This window comes from Fukomys damarensis, unplaced genomic scaffold (genome assembly GCF_012274545.1).
Source record: "Fukomys damarensis isolate Sample0158 unplaced genomic scaffold, DMR_v1.0_HiC HiC_scaffold_24, whole genome shotgun sequence".
Taxonomy (NCBI): Eukaryota; Metazoa; Chordata; class Mammalia; order Rodentia; family Bathyergidae; genus Fukomys; species Fukomys damarensis.
The window spans coordinates 13,495,385-13,510,049 of NW_022900936.1; the positions used below are offsets into that span (position 1 = coordinate 13,495,385).

The 14,665-nt window shown below is 38.7% G+C and overlaps 1 protein-coding gene across 2 annotated transcripts in view; it reads left to right on the top strand.

Annotated features, from left to right (window-relative positions):
• Grik1 (glutamate ionotropic receptor kainate type subunit 1) overlaps nucleotides 1-14,665 on the top strand; it is a 268,271-nt gene that overhangs the window by 147,070 nt on the left and 106,536 nt on the right. For both annotated transcript variants that reach the window (XM_033768030.1, XM_033768031.1), the window contains exons 5-6: nucleotides 9,491-9,544; nucleotides 12,496-12,669. In XM_033768030.1, coding sequence (XP_033623921.1) covers nucleotides 9,491-9,544; nucleotides 12,496-12,669 — 228 coding nt within the window. The remainder of the gene's footprint in view (nucleotides 1-9,490; nucleotides 9,545-12,495; nucleotides 12,670-14,665) is intronic.

Consider the following 14,665-nt stretch of genomic DNA (forward strand, 5'->3'; position numbering starts at 1 on the left):
AGAGGCTATCTTTCCTCCACTGAGGATGGTCAGCTCCTTTGTCAAAGATGAGGTAGCTGAGTACATCTGCATTTGTTTTTGTGTCTTCCAGTCTGTTCCACTGATCCTCAGGCCTATTTCTTTGCCAGTACCATGCTGTTTTTATCACAGTGGCTTTGTAGTATAGTTTCAAATTGGGAATTGTTACACCTGGTGCCATGTGTCTGTTGCCTAAAATGGCTTTTGCTATTCTAGGTCTCTTATGGTTCCAAATGAATTTTTGGATTTTTTTTCTAGTTCTGTGAAATATAGTGTTGGAATTTCAATTGGCATTGCATTGAATGTATATAGCAGTTTTGGTAGTATGGCCATTTTCACTATGTTGATTCTTCCTACCCAGGAGCAGGGGATATCTTTCCATTTTTTTATATCCTCTTCAATTTCTTTTTACAGAGTGCTGTAATTTTCAGTGTAGAGATCTTTTTTTCTTTTGTTAGATTGATTCCTAGATACTTCATTTTTTTGGATGCTATTGTAAAAGAAATTTTTTCCCTTATTTCTCTTTCCGTGTGTTTGTTATTTGTGTATAAGAAGGCTATTGATTTTGGGGTATTCACCTTGTATCCAGATACTCTACTGAATCTGTCAATTAGCCACAGCAATTAGACGAGAGAAAGAAATTAAAGCAATAAAGATAGGTAAGGAAGAAGTTAAACCAGTTATTTAACTAGAGATTTGGGGAGGTTCATGTGTGTCAGAGGGGCAAACAATACCATTAAGATGTCATTAAGAACTTCAGTGTGTTGGAGAAGGTGTCATTTATTAAAGAACATAGTGATTTGTTACTTTCCACTTGATAAAATGAGAATGTAATCGTGCATTCCTCATAGCATTTTGAGAAACGAAACATGGCAATGCTTATAAAGCACTATGACCAGTGCTGATGCACTGAACATTCAACATGCTGTAGACTATCATCATTTTGCTAGAGCTGTTCTATCCAGGCAGAGCTGCTGGAGTGAATCAGTGCTTCCTGACCCTAACTCTGACTCACTGCATCATTTCCCGGACTGCGTGACCACGGTGGTTTCCAAAGCTCTTACAGCAGGCTGCAGCAAGTCTACATATCTGATAAACGTCATGCTACACATTATGACATCTCCATGCCAGACTTAATACCTTCCGTCTTCCTCTTCACACTTCCCCCAAACAACCGGTTTCTTCTCCTCTGAACCCTCACTTGATAACTAGAAATATAGAAATATCCTCCAGTTACTCAAGCCAGAAAATCTAGAAATCTCTCCACCTCCCCCTCTCTCTCTCCGTCTCCCTCTCTGCTGTCTCTCTCTTTCTCTCTCCCTCTGTCTGTGTCTCCCCCTGCCCCCCATCTCCTGTTGAATATTCTATCCTCTGAATATGCTTCAGATTTGGAGTTCATCTCTTTTTTGCCTCTTATAAACTTCATTCTGTGCCAGCACAATTGACCTTTCTCTCACAAGTCCTCTTTCTACCCTTTTTCCCATCCAGCCTTCATGTAGACTCAAAAACTGTTTTGGTAAAATTCCTGACTTTATCCACCCCGCCCCCCTTATTTTTGTAATCCTTGACTGCTGCCTCAATTCCAGGCTTCGCTTTAAGAATAAAGAACACATTGTTTGGCATCTCTCACAGAGCCTTCCACACCTTATATCCACTAAAAAAGCATCTAGTACACAAAAATATCTATCAATCTATTACATCACCTCACCCCTAAAAAGAAAATCTGTTACTTTTTTTTTCTGTATTGCTGGGAATCAGACTCAAAGCCATTAGCAAACTAAGTAAGCATTCTACCTCCAAGCTACACCCACAGTCCCTAACTTGACGAAAGATGAATCTATTATGAAGATTAAAGTTCTTCCCAATAACACTAAAGGTATTCAATGAGCATAGCAAATTAGCTCCAACAGCTAAAGAGATGTAGCAGAAACCAATGTAGGTTTGAATCACCCTGCTAGGAGAAGTGAGGAAGATACCTCAGTACCTGGAGCACATCCCGGGGAGAATGTTTCACAACCCCATCCAGCACCCTGGGCTGGACACAAGGATCCCTCAGAGAAGACGGGTGACTCATCAAGCTTCTTGACTCGATAGGTGTGTCCCTTAGAGTAAAGCATAGACTCCCATGGTTCTAATTTTGCCATCACCAAACAACCAGATACTTTTATTTGGGTTTTGAAGTCCACAAACTCTTTGTACAAATGGCTGCTTTTCATACCGTCTTTGCCTACTATCTTCAATTAGTAAATACAGAGCTCAAAGTCCAGGTCTGACATCCAATCTGGGTTGAAATACTATAACTTTATCCCTCAAATCACTAGATTGAGGAAAACACTTCCTTTCCAACTTGTGGAAAGAACCTGTTAGTGTTGTGAACATGAAGAATTCAGCAAATAGCACTTGTGACCATTATTGTTGGGGCATTAAAATATGAGTTTGGCTAATATAAATAAATTGTTCTCAGTTCTAGATGTACATAAACATCATCTGGGGAGAAATTCATAAAAATCAATGCCTGGAACACACCGCAGACCAGATAAATTAGACTATTTAAGGATGGGACTCAGTTTTCAATATGTTTTAAAAGTTCCTTGCTGATTCTAACACACAAAGAAACACTGCCACAGTTATTTTCTATGCCTCATAGTTTCCAGAAAATCAAACTGGAAGTTACTCCGGAAGCTAAAGATCAGGTTCTAAACTTAGACAGACTGTACTGACTTATAGATATGTCAAGAGGCCAGAAAGAGCACTATTTAATGGCTGTACTATCTGGCCCCCAAAGGAATATCTTTAGATCAACTTGAGGTACAGTTTTTATTACTGCCATTAGGAAAGAAACTTATTGCAAAAAGATGATATTGTGTGTAACATATTCTTCATTTCCAGCTTCTATTCTATATTTTGTTGTTCAAACTTTTTCCCCCACTATGCTCTTCTTTGCCTCTAATCTTTCCACCAACTTCCCCTGGATGTTACAGAACAGTTTTTGTTTGTTTGTTTGTTTTTGTTTTTGTTTTTACATTCATGTAATCTCTCAAATATTTCCCACTCTCCTATTTGCCAGACTTCCTATTTCATTTTGGTGTGGAAAATCTTTTTTCTCCCTCTGTTATCTACAGTTGGTACTCCTTAAATAGCACAATCTAATCCGTTATGCACCCAAATGATACAATCTGGATCTTCTAATAGGATCATCGGAAGATAAACTAAACCTCCCTGTTTTCCACTCCATTTGTGACTATCAAGTAGCATCCCTTCTCTTCTCAGACCACATCTCTGGAGGTAAAAGCTTATAAAGAGTTAAGACTGAAAGATACTCTAAAATAGTACAGCGATTTTACTCACCAATTCTTTGTGGAATGCCCTTTGACTTTCTGTGGTTTAACATGGGGGCAAGAGAAAATTGGGCTGGGTTTTAAGTGGTAAAGCACTGTCTTCAGATAAAAGGAAAATCCCTAGAGTCTCTTTATGTTAACTTGTAGCTTTGTTCATGTACGTGGTTAATATGTATAGGCAAAGGGTGTGAAATTTAGTTATGTGTCAACCTCAAGTAACAATAAAGGTAATTTTTCCTCTCGATTCAAGCATTTGATGTTAATATGCTAAAGTTATGCACTCTCTGGCACCATAATCATGGACAGATATGAAAATAGAGTGCATTGTTTTCCTATTGATACCACAGCAAATTATCACAAGTTTAATGCCTTAAAATCATAAAAAATATGCTATTTTATAGTTCTGGAAGGCAGAAATTTAAGATGAAGGTACCAGCAGGGGTGCTTTTCTTCTGGAGGCTTGGGGAAGACTCCAATTTCTTCCCTTGGCAGACTCATTTCTTGGCTTAGGGCCCCATATTGCCTTCCCTCTTCTCTGGCTTCCGTTTTGGCAACTCTCTCTCTGCCTACTGACCATTTTACTTCCTCTTATAAAGAGCCTTGTGGGTCTTCCACCCAGATAATTCCAGCCAATCCCCAAACCTCAAAATCTTTCATCTAATCACACCTGCAAAGTCTCTTTTGCCGTGCAATGCAACATGTCATCAGGTCCTGGAGTTAGGATATAGACATATTCAGGGGTCCTTTATTCAGTGTACATCATAAAGAAATGGATTTCACAATGCAGTCACAAATACCACAGCTGGTAAATGAAAAAGAACTATACCCTGGAGCTCAAAATTTCACCTTAAAATTACTGCTTTGAGACTTGAAATCATTCAGCTGGTTTCCTGGACATTCTTTTGCTGAAAGAACTTATTTCTATCTTGAGGTTAAACTATTATTTTAGCCACATTGCATGTTACACATTTGGAAGCTATTCACTTGAAATTATTGACTAGAACCATGTCTTATGGTTTAGAATCTATCCTCATATCGAGAAGGCTATAAAAGGAGCAATAGACTTCAGGTTAGTCAATATAAACTTTTAAGACACCTATTTTTCAATGTAAAAAGCAGTAATAAAAGCCCATATAAATATTACAAGGACACCTCAAAATTGCTCAAGAAAACTCCAGGTTCCATTTTGAGTTTTGCACCTATAGAATAGCAGCATAATGCCAATTATTTCTAGCATGTGGACTGCTCTTAACAATGGATGCAAAGAATTTGTGGGAAATAATTTTTTTGTTGCTGTTTCCACAGCACTGCTTTGCTTTCTTTCTAGGAAATGATCAGTTTGAAATATTGCACATGCTTTGTATGATGCTTAGATATGTTAATGAAATATCTTTTTTTTCAGCTTTAATTGAATTTATTGGTACATTTTAGGGATACAGTACAGCTACATTCATTGTTGGGATCTTGTACCTCCACATAACAAGTCTTGGTTCTCATTTTTTCCCCTTACCCCTGCCCTCCCTTCACCCCCTCCTCCCCTCCCCATCTACAAATACTTTATTTCCATCTTTTCATTATCTCACATTTTTTTCTTTTCCCTTATTACCCTTCCGCTACTCATCCATTTGACCCAGCCATCCCTCTGCTGGGTATCTTTCCAAAAGAACTAAAAGAATCATATCACAGAGAAGTATGTGCACCCATGTTTATAGCGGCACAGTTTGTAATAACTAAATCTTGGAAACAGCCCATTTACTTTATTTCCATCTTTTCATTATCTCACATTTTTTTCTTTTCCCTTATTACCCTTCCGCTACTCATCCATTTGACCCAGCCATCCCTCTGCTGGGTATCTTTCCAAAAGAACTAAAAGAATCATATCACAGAGAAGTATGTGCACCCATGTTTATAGCGGCACAGTTTGTAATAACTAAATCTTGGAAACAGCCCATTTGCCCATCCGTTGGAAACTGGATAAAGAAGATGTGGTTTTTCTGTAAAATGAAATATTACTCAGCCTTAATGAAATATCTTGATGCAAAGCCTTTCCAGCTATCTCTTAGGATGATCTTGCAGCTGACACAGGCATTAGAACCTATAAACTATGTCTTGGTTATCTTTACCAAGACTTCAGGGAGAATTTTCAAGACAAACTAAAATTGGTGCTTCCTAGGCCGTATGTGATAAACTATCCATCAAAATAGATGGTGGACATAGCGACCATTGTCAAGAACAGCAGGACTAGACCAAGGAAGGAGTCTCCATGTGAAGTATGAACAAGGTTTTGTGAGGATTGCAGAAAGCAATCAGACTTCTGAAAGCAACACAGACTAATGTGGGATCATCATTATTAATGAGCAATGTCCCAGGGGATATTTATACGATCACTAGAATTGTCTTTCCCAGAGCCAATTGGCATTGAGTTTTAAATCTGCCTTCTGCAGATCCACCCTCACTAAAAGTAAAAGAAAGCAATAATTATTTTCTAATTAGTGAAACAAAGAAATAGTCACATGGCATTTTCCTGCTCAGTAACATAATAGAGGAAAAAGCCTTAGGTACAAGCCACCCTTCTCCTGGATAAATTACGGATTTTCTTACCGAGGTAGAATGGAATGTTATGTTTACAAGACTTTGCATCTTTTGGTATTGCTCTCGTTTGTGTTCTTATGTTTGATTCTGCTCTAATACAGAGTAAATGTTACCGTGAATGGTGATCATTAGTGTCAGGGACTAAAAAAAAAAAAAAAACTTGTTGTTGGAAATCTTTGTTTTTATACTGACCTAACCCATTTACATCAGATTATCTTCTTATGAAAGAGGAAATTATTCAGCTTGTTCCAACCATGATTATTTATTTGTAGTATTTTTATTCCATAAAGAACTGTAACCGCCACCAAAAAATACACTTGAAACCAAGTGATAAATATTTTTAAAGGGGATGTGGAGTTCTCACAAGGGAGGAGTTGTATTAGAAAAACCGACCACTGGGTAACATTAGCCCACACAGAACAGACACTTGATTTTCCTGAGCAGTTGGTAATGGAAAACCCATAATTTTCATCCTAAGCTTTAGTAGCAATCAAAATAAAGTTGTAAACAAGTTCACTTACATGACTCCTGGTATATAAAAAACAGAAAAATGTCCACATGCAGAAGAACAGCTTGTTCTGGCACTGATAATCACAATATCACATTCCCGGACAGCAAAGTGGTGAATGTCAGCATCTTTTTCACTCGATCCACTAGAGCCCACACAGGCCCCAAATAAGCACAGAGGCCAGGAAATATATTTTATCCTGCACTTGTGAGTTGCAAAATTCACAGCCAATACTGGGGATGTCCACACAAGGGATCTTCCCACATCAGTAGTAGTAGATTAAAAAGCACCATCCATGTTTTAAATGCATAATGTTATAGAAAATACTGTGCTTTTTGCTATCAACCTAAATCAATGGTCAGATGTCAAAAATTATTTCACAGTAATTAGAAAGCCAGCATTATTAGAAGGACATATTAGTGAAAGCAATTAAGAGGAATTCACTGTCTATATGAAGTGTATTGATAGCCATATTTATTACATAGTAATAATTACATGTGTGTGACATGATATGTTTTGTGCCACTAGAAGTGATATAAATAGTACCAGAAATATTTCCTAGCAATCCTGTCCAGGTAAAGTATATCCTCTGTCTCTGTTGACGCTGCTTAGCTGGTTCAATGCACAAACACAGTCGTGGAATTCAGAGCAGAGTCTCAGAAAAAAGTCAGCTTTGCAAAGAACTATTAGAAAACTCTCCATATTATGATGGTAAGGTTTTTTTATTTTTAGAACTGACATTTATTCTGATGTGACATTTTCTTAATCCCTTAATGACTTTTAGTGGAAATACCAACACCCAGAGAAAATCATAATGTGAATGCAATACATTCATTTATAAAATATGCTGCTATGAGAAGACAGGGCTGTGGGTCCCTGCAGCTCACACACTACCATAAAGACAATTTTAAAAAGTACTGCTTTTCTTGCTCCTGGCTTCATACTTCTTATCTAGAAGTTTTTCATTCATTGTGGACCTAGGTTGTCCACAAAGTTGAGAGGAAAATGATCAATGGCTGTACTTGCTTCTTGATTTCTATTTCTAGGAAAATCAAGGGAGAACCAGGAGGCACTGACCTAAGCAACTACTTGGAAAGAGAACAAAAATTTTTCTGGTATAGCAAATAAAAATAGTATCTGGAAGGCTTTTTCTGTAATAAAATCAGGCCCCTTGGCTCCTGCTTCACTGAATTTTCGTGTCTCATTTCGAACACTGAATGTGAGGAATATCAAAAGAATTTTTGCCTCCATGAATTATAAAACTAATATTAAAAATAAGGAGTTAAATGACTGGTTTTTAAGTGCTTATGCTCTCAACAAGGAATAGAAAGTTTCTATAATGAAGTTTAAAAAGTCTACACCAAAGCTGTAAACTCAGATGCCTTTGTCTTTCATTTTTAAATCTAGAAACACCACTTTAAAACTTAGTGTCTGCCTCTATAACTTAACATAAAACTTAAGCAGGTCCCTTTCAAAGGGTGGTCATCTGGGCTGCAACCACATTCTCTAATGGGCAAAGCAGAAAATTGGATTTCTGGCTGACCCTGGATGACCAGCTCTATGTGCTAAGTGATAAACTAAGAAGACCTTCCCTTGCATGGCTTTAAATGTTAGTGATGATCCTAAAGCAAACCTACTTTTTAAAAATCCTTTTGTGCATCCAGTCTTGTTATTACCATCATGGCAGTGACTTACACGCTCATGATTCATACAGAGAGTTTTGCATTACTTGTCTTACCTTCATGACAGGAAAATTTCACTAAATATTTCTCTGTTTTCTGTGAGATGATGTTAATTGTCTGATTAGTGTTCACACTTTGCTATTTGCTGTTACTGGGTGCCCTCTTCATCCCTTGTTTTCATATTTTAGGTATTTTCTAGGACCTCTGACAATTTCTGTTGCCATTGTCCCAGACGTTTCAATCCATTTCCTCACTCTGAGTTCCAAAAGTCTCTGTTCTTTAATGCATACAACAGTGATTCCCAACTATTACAGGCTCCATTTTCAGAAATTCCAGTCCAGAATGTCTTTGTAATGAAGCCTAACAACATCTCATTTGAAAAGTTCCAAAGGGGATTCTAACTTTTACCTAGAATTGACCACAGTTGTGGGAAAAGTTTCTTCAGAAATTTGAGTCTTCTTCATTCATTTATATACAATGGCCAAAAAATAGCCCTCAAGCAGTCCATTTGGTGATCTGCCACAAAGAAGGTGACATTCTTATTTAGAAGGTGTAGAAGACCATTTGCAACTTCTTTCTTCTGTGCTGACACCTTTTACAGGAGGCAGAAGTAAGATCACAGTTTAATAAATGGCCTCTATCTAGTGCCCCTGGACTCTCTAGTCACCTCTATGTCCTCTCCCTCACAAAGTAAAGACAATATACACAGAAAATGTGGGGACCTATCAGGGTCACAATTGAGGTAACTGAGAATCAGAATTGAAAGACAGTGTGAAATAGGTGTAAGAATAGTCTGCAACCTTTTATGAACTTGTCCTTTCTTCCTTTACTCCTTTTGTGGGATAAGATGGGAAAGGAGTAGAGAGAAAGGGCTCAGAGCTACACTTAGTTAGAAACCCTCATTTAAATACGTCTACATATTACATTGCCATTTCATCATTTAATGAGTTCTCTGAGGGACACATCTTGCTAAATTCTAAGACTAAGAAATAATGGGAAGTATTTCTAAACAGAATTGTTCAGAAACCTAGGCAATGAGAAAGACAAAACCCTGTGCCTTTATGGACAATGATAAATATAAAATTTGTTGAGTGTAAACTATTTTTAAATTTGATCATTAGGTGGATTATGCCATGAAAGTCAAACAAAGTGTAATGAAAATAACATGTGATGAAGGTCAATGGCCTTACTACACACCAGTCACTAATTGGCCTCAACTCTCTGATCAGCTGGGTCTGCAGATTTCTAAAACCCCTTCTCATTCTATGTTCCCAAGCTTTTGCAGCCACCCTGCTACTGTAATGATCTATTATTATGATTTGGATTCTTTCCTCTTTATTTCTCTTTTGCAGATTTTGTTCATGGGCATGATGACTGAATACTACCATTACTTCTTCACAACCTTGGTAAGCACACCCTGGCAGAAATGGGTTCTACAAGACAGGAAACATCTCCTTACAGTATTGCAAAATCAGCCCCTCGGATGTCAAAGGCAGTATGCCAGCAATGCTGAACAGCAGGTTTCTTTCTTCTTCTTTTTTTTCAACTGGCATCAATGTGTGTAATCAGAAAGGGATGAAATTCCATTAAATAGAAACTGTCAAAGCACAAACTATGCACACACAAGCATCATCTATAATTTCTATAGCCATTAGATAGAGCACCGAAGAGGGCCTTGGCAGTCTTTGATCTGATAATGCTTTCCTGCCTGTGGCCAGGGACAGCTGGGTTCACCTGAGAGTCACCTGACAGGTGTTCAGAATCTGTCAAGAACAGGAAAGTGGGAGACACTCTGCACACTGAATGTTTTGCACCATTAAGAAAAAACATGGTTCTAAATTTAAGAAATCCAAAAGAAACTCTGCTGCATTAAATCCTAAGAGATGATCAGATCAAGAGAGAACTACATAGGGCATTTAGTTTACCAAAATGGTGTGGTGGTTCTGTTTCAGTCATTCTTGCAAATCAGCCACATACACACACGCGCACACACGCACAAGCGCACATACGCACACCGCGCACTCCCTCCAACACCCACACACTCCATTTCTTACATGAGAAGAAAACACGGAATCATCCTCCTTCCCTGGTCTGTAGGGGTGTTTCAAGGAAAATTTACCCAAATTATTTTAGTAAATAAAATTGGCAGGCTAAGCTGGTGAGCGGGGAAAATCAAAGAATCTGAAACAAGGACCAAGGAGCTGTCAGACTCCCACTGTTCACAAAAGTAGCGAGTTCCGTGCCTGATCCGTGTCCCTGAGAGCACGAGTTGATGCCTAGTTGTCTCGACCAGCTGCTGCTGAGCCTAGGGAGGTGGAGTGCAAGGTGCCATTTTCTACACTAAGGTTTCCGTGATCCTCTGCCTTCCTGCTGTCCTTGCTGTTTTCTCTTCCACAACAGTGGATGGGTCTGTTTCCTTTTATGTTGGCTTGTTTTGTTCACTCTTTTTTTGTGTAAAAAAGATCATTTTCCCTTCCTTCCCTTGCTCCCATCACATTTGAAAAACAGCTCCCTACTCCCTATCATCTATCATTTATTTTGCTCTTTATTTACACTTTGAGTTTCTCATGTAAGAGAAACCATGTGATATTTAAACTGGAGTAGAGAAAGACAGGAGGGGAAGGGGACACAAAATAAGTAAAATGTGTTACGTACATGTTCAAACACCCCACAGTAAATGTAATCACTGTGTACTGCAAACATACTACTAAAAAAAAAAATCAAAAATTTTTTTAAAACCAAAATTACCTGACCCAAGAAGAAGAAAAAAAAGAACAACTGAAAGTGATTTGGGGAGCTGTTCAATGTCTTACTCTGCTCCCCAAAGTAGCCTAGCTCTCATACCCTGAAACTCAGGGCATTACTTACAGTGATTCCGCCATCAGCCTCACAACTGTTTACCAGCCCCAGCTGTACCCACTTTGAAGAGGTGGCTTTGAAACGATGTGAGCAAACCAATGAACCACAGAACACAGAAATACTACAGCCAAAGCAGGCCCTCAGGAACCAGAAAACTGTACACTTTTTATTCCTGTTCACCCTTTACTCTTGCTCTTCTCACCCCAGGATGTCACTAACCAGACCTTGAATTGTTTCTACCCTGTTTTACATTGAAACTTCAAACTTGGGGGGCAATCTAACTTTTCACCTGGTTAATGTATTTATTTTAGCACTTAAGGTTTACATGTTATGGGATTTTGTAGGTATGCTGGAAGTTCTGTAAAGTACCTTTGTAGTTTGAGTAACTTTTGCTCTTTTGACTGGGAGCAAAAGTTGCTGAAAAGTTGATAGTTGCTGAGAAGGTTACTCTTTCCCTGGTCTTATCCTTTAAATTTGCTTTAAGTGTTTTCCTACAGCTTTATTGGCATTCTTTCCTATATAACTTTTATATTTTTATTATTCTTGTGTCTAAGTAAAAACAGAACTTTTAAAAAAATAGTACAGAGGAGAAATATCTGGAACTCTTTAAAAGACAGTAAGTATGCCTTTTCTGTTACTGAACTGAGAGAACAGAGCTGCTTTCTTACCTTTGATGACATAGTCCAAAAATTATCTAGGGAAAGCGAAACAATGTAAATTAACTTATAGACTTCTTGTTTTCACCCATTCTCATCTGTCATAGGAAACTTGGTGTGGATTAAACGTTTTTTCTCTGAAACATTGTGTGAAAGAGAATCAGCTCTACTGATGAAATGGTCCCAGACCCACACAACAGTATGATCCAGTACATTCCCCGAAGCAGCCCTTTTGGTTCTTATTCTGAGTACATGCTCAGTGAACATTCTTTATCTTCATTTGTAAGGAAAATGCGTGAGCCAAAAGGATGGCACTGTTTCCTTCTAGGAATGATCCTCCTGTCGGTATATGTACAAGTGCAGTTTCCAAATTTCACTTTCATGGCAAAGTCCAGAAGCAGCAAGATGTGACAGAGAAGAGGGATACTGTCAATGACTAGCGCTTCGTTCTTGGCCTTGACAATTCACCACTATTTTTGTCATCTACAAAATAAAAGCATTGAATCAAATGCATACAGAGATCCCTTCCGACTTCCCAAAGATCATACCCTAGGGAGAGAATTACTATCGCTCAACACGTCATCTTTTGTGCCCAGGGATTCACTAATTATTGGCAGCCAAGTTTCTCTTTTTGATTTGCTCAGTCTAATAGCATTGCAAAGAAAATGAAAATTGTTTAGTTCCTTGGTTTCTCAGGTAGCCATGGGAATGAAGAACAATTAGAAATGTTTTTATAGACATGGTGTCATAATTGTTGCTTCTGCGATCATCAATCTCCTCTTGCATACAAAATCCTGAAATGCTTATCCATTACTACTTTTATCATTTTCAATGCTGCACAGGACTTATTTGCTTTAGATCTGGAGCTCTACAGGTACAGCGGAGTTAATATGACTGGGTTTCGGCTGCTTAACATTGACAACCCACATGTCTCGTCTATTATTGAGAAATGGTCCATGGAAAGGTTGCAAGTCCCGCCCAGGCCTGAAACCGGTCTTTTGGACGGCATGATGACCGTAAGTAGTTTTAAAATAAAGTCATTTGACATAATGTTTCAATGCCCCAGAGGATCCCCGGTAAAAATCACATAGGTGAGGAAACAGTGTTTTAACATGTGCCATGACTTGTACGAGAGAAAAAGGAGGAAGATTTTTAGATATTTTGAAAGGCAATGACTGGTTACTATGAAAAGCTGTAATTTTTAGTTGCCTACTTTTACTCTCCTCAGTTAAAGAAATGGACAAAATAGCCAAAACAAGGAGAGAGAGTTTTTTCTGCTGGGGACGTGGCTCTGGGGAGAAGCAGGGAAAGAGAAGGGACAGCCTGCCGTAAAAATCAAGCATAACCGGTTTGTTCTCCTTGTTTTTTGCCACATCTCACAAGCGGAAATACACATGTGGGAAAATGCCAGATTTCCCTACAGTCTGTGCGTTCACATTCTTCCCTCCCGGATCCACACAGGCTCCCCTCTGCAGGCACTGACGGTGCTTAACACCAGCCATATGTCACTCTTGAGGCAGATGCCAGCCCTGTCTCCTCGCAAGTCAGAGGCACTCGAGTGCACAGAGAAACTGCAAGCTGCCTCATCAGAGAGCTCCTCTCCAGCACCATTCGTCTCTTGTTGTCAGCTGTACCCACCCTTGCTTTACTTCTCTAATGAGGCTCCCTGGGTGATAAAGAAAATAGCAGGAAATAATAAAAAGAGAGGTATTTTCTATGGAAGAATTGTAGCATCTAAGGGAAGAGATAGTGGGAAGGTAAGGAGCTAATACAGCATTTTAAATTGGCATAGTATTTTATTCTCTGTTCCCATCATCCAGAGAAGCACTTTTGCTTTTAAGATGCAATTTACCGATAACTGGAAGGTATCATCTCACTAAGAAACCTACTTGGGATGTCTGTTTCCTTTCTCCTGTCAGGAACAAATGAAAAGGAGAAAGGAGTGAGTGGTTCCAGACGATTCTGTGTTCAGGGTCCCTGACTGTTTTTCAAACCTGAGACAACACTTAAAATACACAGTCATCTGAGAGATAATGACAGAAAGCATTTTGTACACATGAGCCTTGTGGTGTTTTCAACATTCTTTTGGATGAGAGCAAGTAGACAATATTAAGAATATCAAGAATATCAGACTGTAGACCTCTGAAAGTTCAGGGAACACCAAAAAGAAAGAGCAGGAGAGAGACACGATGTCAGCTTCTCTCTCCTACTTTTTGGATTTGTAATTCTAGTAAATTAAAATATGGTTCAAAATCTCATTACCCTGCCTTCTACCAAGATTTCCATCACAAGCTGAGCTTTCAGTTCATCTTCACTTGGGTTTGGCTTGCATATCTGAGGAGTTACAGTTTGAAGCTATTCTAACAGACTGGATTCATGCTGAATGTTAAATATCCATCACAGTGTGGTTTAATTTATCAAAAAAAAGGATCAGGATGTTTGATTATACTGATTTGATTGAGAAATTTGTATGCATTGACTGGATGAGGGAGACGATCAAGCAAGGGAGACAGACCTGTGCAATTCACATGGAATCAGGCTGGCACAAGGCAACACCAGTGCCCCAGGACATTGTAGTCAACCTGGGCTAGTCACAGAGCTGAGTCTGGGTGGATAGAAGACACCTGGTGTGTGTAGTCATACAGCCTTAGAGAGGGGTTTCCAGGCTGAGTTTTTACTGTTACCAACATTATTATTGTGAACTATAAAAAGGAAAGTGATAATTTACTAGACCAGGAGAAGATCATTCACCAGACTGCTCTAAAAGTTGTAGAACAATAATGGCAGTTCATGATAGTATTAGTCACACGAAAAAGAAAAAGAAAGACAAGTGACAGAACCTTGTATCCACTAAAAATGAGGTCCAATGACCATTCAGATATAGCTTTGGGAATGATTATGTGAAGTGTATACTGAACACCATTTATCCACAGACTTTATGGCACTGTACTTTTTTCTTTCTGTTTCTCCTGGATATGGCTAAGTTAAGGATAGGGATACTGAGTTGTGGAG